The sequence below is a fragment of the Ptychodera flava genome, chromosome 18 (genome assembly GCF_041260155.1).
Source record: "Ptychodera flava strain L36383 chromosome 18, AS_Pfla_20210202, whole genome shotgun sequence".
In the NCBI taxonomy this organism is placed as follows: Eukaryota; Metazoa; Hemichordata; class Enteropneusta; family Ptychoderidae; genus Ptychodera; species Ptychodera flava.
This window is the reverse complement of record NC_091945.1, coordinates 22,429,384-22,446,951: the sequence shown is the minus strand read 5'-3', so window position 1 is coordinate 22,446,951 and position 17,568 is coordinate 22,429,384. Positions and strand designations below refer to the sequence as shown.

General features: G+C 34.7%; 1 protein-coding gene across 1 annotated transcript in view; it reads left to right on the top strand.

Moving 5' to 3' along the window:
• Window positions 1–15,942, top strand: part of LOC139117177 (mucin-2-like) — a 35,784-nt gene extending 19,842 nt beyond the window's left edge. The window contains exons 4-11 of the mRNA XM_070680069.1: window positions 69–184; window positions 1,306–1,364; window positions 1,962–2,119; window positions 2,610–2,772; window positions 3,111–3,166; window positions 3,924–4,044; window positions 10,342–10,920; window positions 14,198–15,942. Coding sequence (XP_070536170.1) covers window positions 69–184; window positions 1,306–1,364; window positions 1,962–2,119; window positions 2,610–2,772; window positions 3,111–3,166; window positions 3,924–4,044; window positions 10,342–10,759 — 1,091 coding nt within the window. The 3' untranslated portion in view covers window positions 10,760–10,920; window positions 14,198–15,942. The remainder of the gene's footprint in view (window positions 1–68; window positions 185–1,305; window positions 1,365–1,961; window positions 2,120–2,609; window positions 2,773–3,110; window positions 3,167–3,923; window positions 4,045–10,341; window positions 10,921–14,197) is intronic.
• Window positions 15,943–17,568: the final 1,626 nt, after the last annotated feature.

The following is a 17,568-nucleotide window of genomic DNA, read 5'->3' as shown; positions in this document are numbered from 1 at the left end:
CTATCCTTATTGATTCAGCCCAAACAATATTGTTTCCATTGGAGCTAATAAAAGACTTTCATTTTCAGTTGTAGCAAGTGTAGTTGCTCTCCAGTTTACACTTGTAGGAAGAGACTGGCATCCACATTATGCAGATCCAACAAGTGCAATGTATTTGGCATTGGAAGCAGAAGTCAGAACAGATGTAAGTTACATTGTCTTCAACTTATACTATAGGTAATTTTGAGTATGGCTAAAATGGTTTTGCACATTTGAAACCAATGCATGGCTATTATCAGATAAAAAACAATACAAACAGAAAAGGCATTCATAGTGTGTGCAAAATAAATGAATAGTTATGAAAGATGAATATTTATAAAATCAGATTGGTATTTAATCAGGATCGAGCTTCCTTTTCTCTCTACAATACTTGAAAAATCACTAGACAGGCACAATAGGGCAACTTTCCTTTCAGCTTTGCAGCGCATGGAAGAGTCACTTGGAGCCTATGGCTCACCCTTGACACAGTATATGCATATAGTGTATATAGTGTATAGGCGAATTAGATCCTGGCAGTGATTAATAGAGAAGCACTTTACAGACATGTAGAAAGGACTGGCTGAGGGAGCTGCATGCCACCTTTCCTTTATATACACATATACTATATTGGATGCACTGAAATCAGCTGTGTCAAGTGTGCAGATCCCAAGGCGTTCACTGATTTTTCCATGTACTACAGAGAAAAAAGGAAAGTTAACGTTGTTGTACCTGATTTAGTGATTTTTCAAGTAATGCAGAACAGTAGGGAAGCTCAACCGTGATCATATATATACCAAACTGATTTTTATTATTAATATTCATATTTAATGATAAGTACATAGTTTGCTTAGATAATAAAATCAATACCTTTCTGCCCATGAAAAAATGACACATAGGACAGATTGAATCCTAAAGTTTAGCAATGCATAGAGGCAAATTAAGGTGTTGATAGCACACATGGATATCATTAAGATATATCTTAATTTGAGAATTAGCAATTTATATAACCAATGCAGTTAACGTGTCTGACGAGTGGTATAAGCAAAGAAGTTCCTCATGTAACTGACCATATGAATGTATTGAGAAGGAATATAGCATCCAACAAGACTGAAAGATGAGAGATTTATTGGTATCATTGGTATCAGCATTCTTTACTTTAACCATATACACAATATATTTCATACAACAGTCATTAGGCTTTTCTGGTTAACTTGAACTGAGAGCATCATATATTTGGTCTTGAACTGAGAAGTTTACTTTGTAATGAATGTGTTTATTCAATTGCAGCTGAATGAGTTGTATCAGGACCAGCCACACTATTATAACATTGAAGTAGTTAGATTCATGTGAGTATGGAACTTTTCTGGAACTGCGAAACTGTGACCTCTATCACCAAATTTATCTTCCAGATCTTGATTAACACTTCTGGATTCTTGAGTTATCAGCATTTGCTCTTAAGACCCTACAAATCTCTAAAAACAATGACACAGTTAATTTACAACATTCCTATTCAGCTTTCAACCCCTTTGTTGGATACAACACACAGAAATGTTCATATTAAGTACGAATCAACTTTATGTTTATTCTTTAGGTCTGACAGAAATGAACAGACAGTACGAAGAATGAATTTCGGCCTTTTTCATAGCCCTTTAACCATCATTGTTTGGCCTCAAACCAATTGTTTTCAATGGGGATGGCAGACCTATTTACAGAGAATTGGAGTGAACATGTTAAGGGGTTTCTTTTGCATGCTGGAGACCAAAAAATTCAAACTGGAACGCACAGCAACTGTATTCTTGCTGTTTTAGAATCTTTCTCTTGCAAATGTTATCAAAAACAGGAGAGAACAATTAATGCAATTTTGACACGAATTGCTTTGCAAAGATCAAACTTATTATACATTATCCTGACACCATTGTTCTTCTTTCTCTTCCCGAGTAAAGCGAGGGGAGTGTTATCCCAGAAGTGCAGGTTATTTATTCCCAAAACTTGACCCAGGATGAAAGGAGAGACTCTGTCAACTTATTCTATGACTACACAGAGACAGGGGGGACTGTCGCTAACTCGTCAGTTGAGGATGTCAAGACACAAAATCAAGAAGGTATTGTACCGAACATTACAGTTTGGCATTTCCATTCCATCAATTTATGTTATACTTTGGAATGTAAGAGTGGTACTCTTTTGCTTTGTGGTGAGATGAGGAATGACTTAAGGTGAACTTAAATGTCAGTTCAAACCATCGATGCCAGCTTTTGCTAATGTTGGTCTACAGCTCTTCTGGTGGGCAGCACTGTTCCTGAAGTTATGTTCAGAACAGACACACCAACATCTGTCATTGACATCTAACACCAGCTGTGAAATTCTAAAAAATGAACATTCAAAATTTCATCAAGGCATGTGTAAATGTGACTTCCTTGTCTGCCCTAAAGATGTTGCATACCTTATTCAGTTTTCTCAGTTTGTTTACTGATTGGAAAATAACTTGAGTCATATCATGTGAACTTCAGAACAATGATTTTAAAAATGCATCAAGTTAGATGTTACAGTGTTCAGCACATATATACTCAAGGATTATTTACTTGTGTTCGCAGGGAGGTTTGAGCCAGTTGATGCCTGCCTTCTCCTGCCCTGTCCAATAGGCATGGTCTGTGAAGTGGTGGGAGATTCTTGCCAGGCATCATGTGAAAGCAACCCTGACTACTGTCTGAATGGTGGTACGTGTACTGACCTAAGTGATGCTCTTATAACATGCCAGTAAGTACCTTTTAACTTTTTGCAAAAGAGAAGATATAACATTGATTCATATGATAAGATTGTCAACATGGTTAAATTTTTTGTGAAGTCCTATTCATGTTTTGGGATAAAAACTGGACCTGCGACAAAAACCTGAAGCTTGGGCATTTATTTTAGGAGATCCAAAGCTCTCATGTTTATTTTCTACGCCTTCTTGGCAAGTGGTACATCTATTCCTGCCAATGCAAAACAGATAATATAGAGTTTATATATTTTTAAAGGTTTGTACACTCGAGGCCCGAGGTTTCTTGAACTGCATTAAGTGGAGTAATACAGTGACTGATATGATTTTATTCTAGGTGTCCAGATTCCTATGAAGGAGATCGTTGTGAGATTAAGAAGGAAGAAGCTACAGGTGAATGTTTTTGCTATGCAATTACGCAGTTAATTGAGTGGAAGCGGGTCTGTGATAAGCATTACATGATGTCTCTACTAGTACTTCTTCAAATCTTCTAGATGAATCTTTAGGCAAGGCAAAAAAATCATATGTTTGCTAGCTAAAAGTATCTGATTCAGAAATGGAAAGTACTTCCTGGACAAAGGTTTTCCATAACTCCAGATGAGGCCTTTCCAGCAAATGTAGTACAGCAAATTTGCCACAGATTATTAAACTGTCCCGCTTCAACTATGAAAAATGTACCTCTGATTTGTAATATTGCAAATTACCTTTTTCACTCTACTACTTTTTACTACTTTTCAATTTTAACATGAAGTTTCAACATAAAACACCTTGTAAGTTCATTGTATAACATGTAATAAAAGTATGTTTCAATATTGTTCAGTAACAGCTAGCAAAGTTTCAACAGCAATAAAGTCAAGAGTGTCAGGTACTAGCAGTGAAATAACTATTGGTGGTTAAAAAAGACCCACTGAGGCAACACTCCTCTGTTGCATCTTTAAATGTAAATAACTTTTGTCATATCCATCGGAAAAAATCAGATAGCCGCTCATTTTTTACTGTACAGGTGTAGCATTCCGAAGAACTGGCTGTAAAATAGTTTAGTGCTATCTGCCCTCTACATCAAGCATGGTTTTTCCTTATCATTCAGAATGTACATAATGATTACTTTAACTTATTGTAACAAATGTCCGCGTCCCTTTGTGTTTTGAAGGACCTGAAAGCGATCAGTGGATTGGTATTGCAGTTGGTATTACCATCGGTGTCATTATCTTGTGTGTTTTCATTTTCATTGTCATCCGTTCATGTCGTAAGAGCAGACAGAATACTTACAGGTGAGTTTTGAAAGCACCATTTAAATATTCACAATATTAAACATAGGGTCTCCATGTTTCCAAAATTTGTTGAAAAAGCAGTGACTATTCTAGAATAAAGATACGGCAAGTGTTCAGGAAAGACTTTGGAACTACATTGACTTCCTTCATATTATCCTAAGTCACTTTCCTTTTGCTATTCCTCGATCAAAATCATCAAGTGTGAAAAAAGTCGCATCATATCTGCACTGTGAAAAAAAATATGGAGACTGTAAAGCTATGTTTACTGTCAATTTTTTTTTTCTTACTCAAATCTACTGAAATGTGTTACAATTTTCAAAAGATTACCAGTGGCTGAACCGAAAGTTTGCATGTTGGACTAATATTTTACTTACAGCTAGTCCGACCATGTTGAGTGCCATCAACAGTTCTATGTAGGATAAAAAACCTGACAGTTGAGCTTTTGGGATGGCCAACGTTTCAAACCTAAAAAAGTCCCAATATGAAAACAGATTTTCTTCTGTTAGCCAGTGGAGTCAAAATTCCCAATTGAAATAAAGCCATGACCTATATTTGCAGATTAATTTTTTTATTGGAGGTCAGTACCAGAAGCTCTAGAAATCAAGTGTTTGTCCTACATAGATACTTTTGAAAGTCTCCTCATGTGTCTGTCTTGCTGTTCCTTTGTCAAAAGATGTCTTGAATGAATACAAAACTGATCACATGCACACAGCTGCCTGTAGAATACCCCTGGTGTCACTGATGTCTCCCTGGTTAACTATACCATTCAATAGATTTCCACACTAGCATATATGTGACTTAGCTTAACCATTCTAGCAGATTGGCAGATCAGTGTAGAAGCCATCACTTGTAACTGTTGTGCACGTCTGGTGAATAGTAACAATTAGATTTTAGTAAATTAGAAATCGCACATAACAGCAAATGACACATGGTTTCAGGCACCATAATTCTAATTTTGCACTTGAACAAGGTTCAACAGTTATAAGAGCTGTGACAGCAGCAGTGTCCTTCAGTGGTGTTCACATTAAGTGCCCATATTCATGGTTCGCTCAAAACCTGTAGTTTATTGAAAATAGTGTGAACTGTAGTGCATGCTGTGCTCCTAATGTAGTTTGTAGTTTGTTAATCTCAGAACTGTTCAAACCCCCTGAGTGTGCATGCTTAGATTCAACCAATTGCAATGCTCCTTAGCATGGTGTGTAAATGCAGTGTAAGACCTTTTAGCGTACTTAATATTATGCACATACCATACATGCCACTAACCTCTATAAAGTAAATACATGGATGCTTGGCTGAAACTTTTCAAAATGACAGCTTTCTGTTCAATTTAGCCCAGAGGTGAAAATTTGAAGAACTAATATATAATTTCAGAAGTATACAGAGATCAACAGAACACAAAAAGTGAAATTCACCAAAAGCGGAACCCATGTTTTTTTTCTAAAGGAAAGCATACATGTATTTTATTATTTTTGCATATGGAAATTACACAAGATTGCGCTCTTGTAACTAAAATGGTTGTTGGTGTGCATGTCTCAGCAATTGCAAAAAAAAAATGCATAACAAAAAAGACAAAGTACAAGCTAGTCAAAGGCATTTTCTTCAGATTGTTTTTGCTGTGTGAATAAGCAGTAAATTTATTCAAAATCTGAATCTTATTCTGTTTTGTACTTGCTGCTTCACTGCTGTATGAATAAGCAGTAAATTTATTCAAAACTTGAATCTCATTCTGTTTTGTACTTGCTGCTTCACAACAATGATTTCTCTTGCATGTGCATGTTTCTCTGCCGCCTCTCTATTTATCAACAGTTTCACTTTAACAGAGTCAAGCATGGGGTGAGTGGATGGTTTCATTAGATAGAGTATTTCCAAAGGACGGGGATGTGGGTGGAATATTTGACCGGCAGAAAGCCCAGGCAGACAGGTACAGCAAATCTGACTGCTTTATAGGACTATATCTCTGATTTGTGTTAATTTATTTTCATAAAAATGTTTACCACAACAGAATATGGCAAGAGAATATATTTCTCAATTACTTTTCAAAAAAAATCACGTTTGATTTCAATTATTTCCACAAAAACTTTGCAAAAAAGAATATAATCTGGGCAACAAATGGTCTGTTTATATCCACTTTTATCCCAACGTTCCTATTACGGTTTTTATGAGATTTGGGTTGCTGTGGCAAAATCCAAGGATATGATGATTATACAGTATGTTGTCTGCAACAGCCAACTATGGTTGTAAAAATTTGTCATTGTGTTGTATGGTGACTATATGTATCAAAAATGTCATATTCATTCAGTGAATGCGGTACTGTCAAAAGTTTTCAAAATGTCAAATGGACAATGAGCTCTTTAATAAATATTTCTTCATGACAGCTCTAATATTATTAAAACAGCATTCCAAATAAACTGAGTGTTGAAAAAAATATATATCAAAGGGGAAATAGCTATTCTTTTGATGATATTGGCATTATTATTGTCCACGAAAACCAGCAAATGTTCTTATTCTCCCTAAAGCATGTTCAAGTTCAAAATTTCATCCCAGTACATAAAATGGATTTTCTCACAATATGCATTTTTATTGAATACAAAATTCTAGTCTAGACTAAAAGTCAGCTGTCAACATGAACTTTGGACATTGCACTACCACATGCTTTGTTAAGGTAGAACGCGCCTCGGGGACAGATAGCTGGACTCTCAAATTTCTACAATTCTTTTCTGATCTACCACTTATGGGGGTTCATTTTAAAGCTCTTGGAGAAAGAAAAACTTTCACTGTCTTAATTTTTTGAAAATCAAAAATTTATTTTTCCCCATAGAGTTAGCACAAGGATGGCGGCCATTTTGAATTTCAAATATAGCAAAATGTATGGTAATTTGTTTCACTAGTTCCAAACTTTGCACGGTGACCCCAGATTTTTACTGTTGATTTGGTAAAAGAATGGTTGAAAGTTTCATTCAGGAAAGTTAGGGCAAAAGTTTAAGTCTTTCACTTTCGAGGCCCATACTACCCTAACAAGTTGAACACTAGGCATGATTTGTGACATGATTATAGGAGTAGAACAAGAAACTGCATTTCACAAATGGAAAAAAATATTTAAAAAAGTAACCTGAAAAATTTACAGGTCGTGGAGCTTCAAACAATTCTTTGCTTGTTGAAGATATTGATAATGAAAGAAAAATGCCATTATTATCGAGATATAGACTAAGTGGGGAATTTTGATTCAAGCATTCGTAAAATGACAAAAATGAAAGAACACATGGGAAATAATGTCACTGTCATCTCCTAGAAATTCAGTTTGTTTTATTCTCAAGAATCATCTTTTCTGATGAAAGGCCAAGTAGATGTAATTTTTGATGATCTTTTCACCACTTTTGTTTTGTATGTCAATTGCAAGTTCTCAGTCTAATCCCCCCCCCCCCAAAAAAAAAACCCTAAGATGTTAAAACAAAATCTATTTTGCTTGTCAACACAGCATATATACATGTAGAGTGAACTGTTATTGTTTACACCAGAATTCTAGTGCAGAATTCACTTGCCAACAATTACAATGCAGTCTACACATGTACAGGCTGAGTTGACAAGCTGAATACTGTGTATCTCAGTATTCAGCTTGTCAACAATAACAATGCAGTCTACACATGTACAGGCTGAGTTGACAAGCTGAATACTGTGTATCTCACCATGATTTGGGGAGTAGAACTGTTACAAGAAACTGTAGTTGGCATTTAAAACAAAAAAAAAATCATCAAAAGTTAAGACCACTAACAAACACAGTTAATTTTAAAAAGGTGAAAATTATGAAAGTCCTTGGACAGTGTCATCAACGCATAAGGTATAAGCCATGTAAGTGAAACATATCCCATAATATTCTCCACTACCCTTAACACAATAACAATTATCCCTTCCCTGTCAACATAAAACAGTAACGCTTTAAACGGGTAAATTTGCAAAATAATTAATAATTTATTAGTGTACTAATTCAGTTCCTGATCGTTATCTTACACAGTGTGTAGTTACTAATTAATAGCACAACTAATTTATTTTGTGGTCTGATATTTTGCTAAACAAATGGTTTGCATGGCGACAAATGTAACTTCCATGTTGATATATTTTTTGTCTTACAAATTGGAGTCTATAGATTTGTTGGTGTCTTCATGTTCACAAGGCCATTACTGGAGGAATATCAATTATTGTTGCTGCTTGTACTTTAGATAATTTTTAGCAGGAGTCCTGTTCGTGGCAACTCTACATTTTCTTTTAAATTCTTAGCGTTCAATTTTTCCTATAAGTGGACTGATTACAGTGCATTTTTATTTTGCTTACTCAAAATGTTTGGACAGTGCACCACATTTCCGTATGACCTGTATTATTTTCTGCGGCAAAGAATACTAGACTATGGGTGTGAACAGGCTGAAATGGTGACAGTCATTGCTGTACTCCCAGGAACCTGCCCAGATATCAAAATGTCAATACTTGGTGTGCATGTCAAAATCCTGCAAACCAAACTAAAATAAAACACTGATATACAGCATGAAAATATGTAAATGTAGAACAAGAAACTGTGAACAGCTTCAGTTATAATCCCTATGACACATTAGTACAGAGAGACTCATATAGAAATAAACTGGCAAATAATTTTGCTGTTGATGTGGAATGATATTATTACTTCTGTGGTCACATTTCTTTGTGTCAGCCTTGTACTTAATTAAGTTTATTCATTTCAAGTACTTTATCATCTTGTTGTTTAAATACCTCCTTTGATCAAATTCTGTGTCTAAAAATAAATCCATTTACTTGTACCGAACAGAATGCTAAATACTTAAAAGGCTGGTAATTATTTTTCATTAGGGAGCTTTCGCGATTGAATGTTACAGTGCACTACACCACAGCAAATGTAACCATACATGTAGGTAGAGGGCGCCCTTTCTCACAGCATGGCCATTCAGTGGAATTCCAATCCTACCACAGTGAGGACACAAAACTATCAGCAAGACACAAAATATTAACATTTCCATCATAATGACAATATCAGACCAATTCTATCAAACAATACTGCTTAACAAATTCCTAACTACATGTAATATGTGTATCTTCACTTTTTATTGCAAACAAATTTAAGGACGTATGGGTTAGTATGTTCTACATTGTAATACCATAATCTATTTAACAGTAAAATTATCCTTTTTCCGGAAAAAATTGAAAACTCATGGTCTAAATTTAAATACATGTTTGATAAATGGAACATTGTATTTCTTTCATGAAGATTCATAAATTCTCAGAAAAATGCATTATAGGACATGGTTAAAATCCATATTTCATATTAAATATTTATTTCAATGAAAGTTCAAAGAGCTATCTAAGTTTCATGTGTAAAGAATTGATGGGCATTGTTTACCATCATTAGACCCATACTGTCAATACTATGACAGCTTTTACTACATGGTGTTTTTTGGTTATGAATATGGAAAGCTAAGCCTGGAGTGGCTGCCATAGATTTAGCCCACTAATATATGCACAGACTCCACACAAGGTTTGTTGGAAGGCAATTGGGCAAATGTTTGCACAAAAATTCACACCGTGATTGGGGTCTCTTCCAACCAGGTGTCTTGCCGCCATAGACAAACCCACTAAAGCAAAAGCACAGATCGGTTTCTCCCGTGCAGCGCAACACTCGCAAGCTGTTCCCATTTGAGTTTCTTTGTCCAACCAAAATAGAAAAAAAGGAGGCAGAACTGAAAACTTATAGCTTTCATCTCTCTGGGGTCAGAAAAATTTACACTGATATGATTCATGTCGTTTGTCCACCTGTGTAAGTTGCACCTTTCTGAGACACGACTGAAAAGAGAAATCGGGATGTAATTTGCATAAACCTATCATTGTCATTACGTTGCTTGGTAACATTTTTATGAAGGCAGGAACCACCTATCCGTCTATTAGGTAAAAAATGTTTGGGCTTTGCTTCCCCATAAAATTATCTCTGATTGTTTATCAGTTCCTAAACTTTGAACAGGTCCATGCATTGCTAAAGATTCAAATGCTGTGTTTTGTGTGATATAAATTTATGTAAAAGATTTTGGGTTTGCTTCCCTGTAAGAATGTCTGAGTATTTTATCAATTGCTAAACTTTGAACTGGACCATGCAATTGCTATAGATTCATATACTGTGTTATTGTATGATGTAAATCTCACATCAGCAAAGGTTTGTAAATTTACTAAAACTGATTGCGGTGTGTTACACATGAGACATGGGAAAAACGTTCTCTTTTTCACTGCATGTACATTTTGTGTTTGCAGTTATGAAAACAGCGGTTTTTCAAGTTCAAAGCTAGGGTACAACTATGACCAAGAGATTTTACCGATGGCCAGAAGGATGAACGGAGAGCCACAACCATTCACCATTGATGCGGTAGAGGCGCCCCAAGAGTTCGAAGAGAACCAGAACGAGACACTGACGACGTTCAGAGCCGACGACAATGTGACCGAAATTGATGAAACAGGCAGAGATGAAGGTGATGAGAAGCAAGCAAGCAAAGACAGTGGTGAGGAAGGGAAAGACCCAGAAAAGTCTGATAAAGCTGACAGCGCTATCGATGGAAGTGATAGCGGGAACGAAAACAGCGCCAACAAAGAAGACGAATCAGCGGCTGTCATTGAACACACAGATGAGACAACGGAACCAATGATGAGTAGTTTCAAACCATCTGCCGATTAAGTTAGTTGTTAAAGGGATATAACACTAAGTGTTGAATGATAAAATGCCACTTGATATTTTTGTATTTTATTTGTGATTAATTATTCATGAGGTGTGATTCATCATGAATATTTATTGAGGAATGAAAGCTAAACTGCCAATCAAATGATCTTACATTTATAGTCCAGTCAATCTACGAGATTTTGGCACCTAACCCACCACAATTGCAACAGAATTTTTTTTCTTCAGAATGCACTTTAATGAGGTACCCAGAACAACATATTAAAAGTTTACTCGAATCCACCTTGGGGAAATATGTCTAATTTGCATAAATCAAATATGGCGGCCAACCATCCAACAAAATAACATAATTTGCTATATATCACATATTAAACAAGCTATTTCAGTGATTTCAAAGTCTGACACTAGTTATTTGGCTCAGGGAATCATTTTGGAGGTATAATGTTTCATATGGGCACTTCATTAATTTGCATAATTCCAATATGGCGGCCAACATTCCTACAAAAGACATTTTCGGTTATATACCACGTATTAAACAAGCTTTTTCAGTAATTTTAAAATTAAAATTATACTTCTTAGGCATGGACAAACAATTTTCGAGATGCAATGATTTGCATAGGTAATTTGTTAATTTGCATAAATCCAATATGGTGGCCAACATACATACAAAAGACATTTTCTGTCATATACCACGTATTAATCCTTTGGGCGCCAAAGTCTATTTTTGTCAACTTTATAAAATGTACCACAGTCAATTTTTCTGCTTTTTGCCAAAATTTTGATAAAAAACTGTAGCTCATGAGAAACGCTATTAATTTGGTTCAATATTATGAAAAAAAATCGTACCGAAAAGTTCACAGAAATTGGTAAAACATTGCATTAAGATTTTGGTGTAAAAAATTACAGTAGTCAAAGGGTTAAACAAGCCATTTCTGTGATTTCAAAGTTAAAGTATATTTCTTTGGCATGGACAAACAGTTTTGAGATGCAATGATTTGCATACTTAGGTATTTCGTTAATTTGCATAAATCCAATATGGTTGCCAACATACATACAAAAGACATTTTCTGTCATTTACCACGTATTAACCTTTTGGGCGCCAAAGTCTATTTTTGTCAACTATATAAAATGTACCACAGTTAATGTTTCTGCTTTTTGCCAAAATTTTGACAAAAAACTGTAGCTGCTGAAAATGATATCTATTTGGTCCAAAATTATGAAAAAAACGTATATAAAAGTTCACAGAAATTGGTAAAATATTGCATTAAAAGTTTTGTGTAAAATAATTACAGCAGTCAAAGGGTTAAACAAACTATTTCTGTGATTTCAAAGTTAAAACTACATTTCTTTGCCATGGACAAATGATTTTTGAGGTGCAATGACTTGCCTTGGCACTTCGTTAATTTGCATAAATCCAATAGGGCGGCCAATATACCTACAAAAGACATTTTCTGTCATATATCATGTATTGAACAAACTGTTTCAGCCATTTTGAAGTTTAAATATATTTCTTGAGCATGAAGAAACACTTTTTGCGGTTAAGTGTTTTTAAAAGACAATTTGATAAGTTTCAGAAATTAAATATGGCTGCCAAATTAATGACCAAATAGCTTCTTATATAAATAAGGTTCTGTAGAGTTTTTAGCAACCGGAATATCAAGAAAATACTGCACCCAATGCAGCGTATTTTGCTCAAAATAATTTTTTTGCAAATATTCATCCAATTTGATAAATTTGTTAACCCAAGATTAAAAATTGGTTAGGTTCACCTTTTAGCTTGGCAAGCAGTCGTAAATTGCATGATATAGAAGGGTCAATTTATGTAAATTTATGCAAATCACCCGATTTCCTGCTTCCCTTTTATCCCAATTTCAAGATTTCCAAAGAATATAACTCTAGTCTGGCTGGGTCAAATTTTCTGAAATGTTCACATTGTTTTTTAAATGCTATATAACAAAACAACTATTTTGTTTTACAATAAAATTCTGATGCAAACAATGTCAGACTCTTAAAAACTTGATCAACACATAAACTCACAAAAAATTGAAAATTGCATGCTTAGGAAAGGCTTAAAATTAAATCAAACAACTCATCAGCCCAACAGAATCCAACTGTTACACGATACAAACATGTACATCTGGAAAAATGACACTTGGAAATATGACTCAAGATGCACTTGTTTGTATTGTGTAATAGTTGGATTCTGTGTTTGGATTAATTGTAAGCCTTTGCTAAAGCATGCAGTTTTCAGATTTTTGTGAGTTTGTGTGTCCATGAGGTTTTTATGAATCTGACATTGTTTGCAATAGTGCTGAGTTTCAATTTGTGTGTATTATGGCATTTTTTTCTGTTTTTTTAGCTTTGATTTGTTTATTGTTGCTGTTATATGTGATGACTTCTTGCCTATCATCTAGGGGATCTTATATAGATGCACCCATCCATAAGAAGGGGTTCAGTCTAAATTAAAAACTAAGGATTTTGAACACGTCTTTTTTTTAACAGTAAACATTACAGATTACATCAGTTACATGTTTTGACACTGTACAGTGTTAAACACCCATACAAATTACGACACAGATGAATCCAATGTTATATTCAGAAAGAGAATATATTATTCAGAAGACCAGCAATCATTAACAGTCGTCATATATAGAAAAATTAAAATTTTAAAAATGAATGTCCAAGGACTTAACAGTTTCTTCTTGATAGTTTCCTAGTGCTAAACACTATATCAGACCTTTATTTATATTAGAAGCTATTAAGCCATGGGGCATAAATATGGCAGCCATATTTAATTTATGCAAATTATCAAAGGTTCTTTGTAAAAATTGAAACACTAAAAGTGTTTCTTCATACCCAAGAAAAATATTAAAAGTTTAAAATCACTGAAATAGCTTGTTTAATGTGTGGTATATGACAGAAAATGTCTTTTTGTAGGTATGTTGGCCACCATACTGAATTTATGCAAATTAACAAATTACCTATGCAAATCATTGCATCTCGAAAATCATTTGTCCATGCCAAAGAAATATACTTTTAACTTTAAAATAACTGAAATAGCTTGTTTAATACGTGGTTTATGACCGAAAATGTCTTTTGTAGGAATGTTGGCCGCCATATTGGAATTATGCAAATTAATGAAGTGCCTATATGAAACATTATACCTCCAAAATGATTCCCTGAGCCAAATAACTAGTGTCAGACTTTGAAATCACTAAAATAGCTTGTTTAACATGTGATACATGGCCAATTATGTTATTTTGTCGGATGGTTGGCCGCCATATTTGATTTATGCAAATTAGACATATTTCCCCAAGGTGGATTCGAGTAAACTTTTAATATGTTGTTCTGGGTACCTCTCTGAAATGCATTCTGAAGAAAAAAATTCTGTTGCAATTTGTGGTGGGTCTAACCCTATTTTGACTGGACTATTAATAGAAAAGTAAAAATCAGTCTGCTCTATCGATGCTCACACCAGTGGTAAATCTGACAAATTGTTGTCCTGTTTTGGTTGTGCAGCAAGACGTCATCAGCAACAATTTCGCTTTGAGTGAAAATTGGTTTTCATGAATCTCTGCAGAATGAAGGCCTGTGAACATCAAATCATGTCAGAATGAAACTCTTAAAATAAAAATAAAAAGTTGAAGAGGGTTATTACAGATAAAAGGATGCATTTGTCACTTTTGAATTTACAATATTTCTGGAATCACAGACAGAAGTTACTTGAAAGCTGACATTGAGTTGTCACCTAGACTGTATTAAATTTGAATTTATGTTACAGACAGATTTGGTTTCTTGGGAGCGAAGGATATCATTCATTGCAAAGTTCCAGAAGCTTATTCTCTGAGCAGAGAAAAGAAGCAGTTGCACAACACTATGCATGTATTTATTCTTAGGAATATAATGATTAAATTGTAAATTTAAGTGAAATAGACAATGATATATTTTTATACCTTTATCACTAATGAATGAAATTTTCAGCAAAATCGAGAAAAAGTGCCAAAGGAAGTTCTTATTTGATATTTTTTTCTTTTCAAAGTGTACATTTTCAAACTTCTACATGTACATGTGTATACACCACTTGATTGAGCATAGCAATAATTCTACTCACGCTATCACTGAGACAATTTTCACAACACTATTTAATGCTTCTCAATTAAATGAACACTGCAGAGAAATGGAACTCTATAAGTTCTAAGCAAGCTGAGTGATTTTTGCTAACATGACTTGTTTTAGGTCTGCAAGACATCAATGACAGTGGTTAAAGTTTCTTCCTTCCCATCTGTGAAAATGGTTGTCATTAATACAGAATAAACAATGGGTTTAAACCACATTGCTTTATAGAATGGATTACAAAAAAATGATATTCGAAAACAGTGGATGACATCAAATGTTGCTAGTTTCAACATAGAAGACCTTTGACCCCTTTCTTCCCATCCCTTGTAGAGGTCAAAGTTCACCATAGAAAACAAGGGAACAGGACCAATCCATGGTGGTGAAAGGGTCATGTATATCCGGAACAAGGATTTAAACCGAAAGGTAAACATGATCCTTGTCTAAAACATAAGGTGTACATTTCAAAAAAACATTTTTTGATATTATGATCCTTATTATTCAAAAAGCATATTGAACTTTTGAGGAATCTTTTTCAAAACATAGTTACTTTAGTGTTATTTATCACCTCGATTTTTTTCAACAACACAATATTGGATTTAGTACTGGGTGTATTATGTGTGCGGTATGTTACCATAGACCTTGGACTTTGGGAAGTTTCATTCTACAAGTTTGTTACAATACTGTACATCTTTGCTTCTGGTAGTACAAAATAAGTTCTAGTGCACCTTTGCAACATTTCTGAAATTTAGGAACGAAGGAAGTGACAGAAGACAAGAAATTGCCTTCCTTACTTGAACAGATCACTCAGAAGTGGACGAAAGAAGGTATCTTTGATGCAGAAATGTTTGAAACTGAGAAGTGTGAGCAATAGCAGGGAGACAGTAGTGTCGCATGTCCATTGATCTTTTGCAAATGATGGGCAAAAAGTTGAATGTAAAATATTATTTTCAAAAGTCAACCATAAAGTTTGTAAGACTGGTGTTACCTATCAAAAACCTGAATGATCAAACTGTTTATATAAGTATTTATTTTCTCAAAACTGAGGCTGAACGATCTATGAAAATGACAACAAAATTTCAAAAAAAGAAATAATTTTGTATGGATAAAATTCCAAGAGATTATGTGTATCCTGCTTTGGTTGTAAATATACTCTCATCAAATTTGGTTGTAGGTACATGTATACCATTCGTGTTTATATCAGTGATAGGAAATCTTACATTCACATAATCTTTACATTTGATGTCATTTAATCTTTTCAAGAGCCATGTTTCAGGTAATTGGGAGAGGGAAGTTACTTCTTAAGATATTTTTGTTTGTTTTTCTCATTATTATGTACTTAAAGCAATATATATCTCCCATTTTATGACAATATTTTGGTCCACGCCAACGGTTTTCAATGGCATGAGTGAGGGTAAGTTAGTGTTTTGTGTGAGGCACTTCATATTTTGCCAAAAATACCTGTTACCATCCAAAACTGATTTAAAGCTAAAACTTCACCACATACCCTAAACTAAATCACCACTTTATGGAAACTTTAACACTACTGGGTGTGCAGCATAATTTTAGTATCTTCTAGATCCTTTTCCTCAAACATAATTGTACCACTTCAGTGGCGAAGATTTTGAAATTGCAATTTATTTTTTTGATAATAGATGTCAGCTTCAAGTCGAAAAGATTTCTGCTGGAAACTAATTATCTAAAAGAAATATGTATAGTTTTTGACCATTTATTTCTAGTTTTCAAGTGAGATTGCAATCTTTCCCCACCCCCCACCAATCAAACAAAGTTGTTAACTCTGTTGTCAAGCCAACAGCCAATCACGTTACATTTTAGCATTTGTGTGTCTACGAACAAAACATGACACTTTGCCAATGTGGACACATTTCAGCTACATGGCTGAAACTTGCAATATTTTGGGTAGAAAGGTTACTGAATGTTCAGTTTCTCTCACACAGTCTAAACCAGAAGAAACTAACTTATTTCCATTTCACAGTTATTATACAGGAAGTGAAATTTTACAAACTGTACGTTTTGTTCTTGACATTGACATGCCTAATATTTTTACAGCAGAATGGCCCCACTGAAAATCGTAGTATTTGCCAGCTGCGTGTATCAATTTCAAATAATTGTAAAGCATATAGATTTACCAGCATGTAGTTTGCGGTAAGGCAAATCCAAACACAGTCCAGTCCATCATATAAACAGAAATACACACACAGCTACATGTTGCCGAATGTTGATGATCAGATGAATAGTAGGGCGAATTGCTACTTAGGGGCCATGTGTAAACACATTTGGCCTCAACCCCCTCCCCCCTAAACAAAAGTTTGGAAGTGCGAAACAAAGTCTCATTCTGTATCAACACACCTACCATCAGTAATTATGTCACTATGAAATCACGCCAAACAAAATCGCGCCAAACAAAAGTGCGATATTTTGCGATACATAAAAACGTGTGGCGAGATGATGCAATATAAAAACATGTAGTGCGATTTTTGCACACAGTAATCGAAATACAGCCAAACCCCCTCCCCTAAACACGGAAGTTGCATTTGCCGTGCACATGTTTGAATTATCCACAGCCACTTAGAGCTGTGATCACTTTATCTCAGGTTGCCGTCCACAATAAATACATAAATATCACCCAGGTTAGTGTTAAATTGTAATAAAAATTATTATCGCCCGCTCCCTGT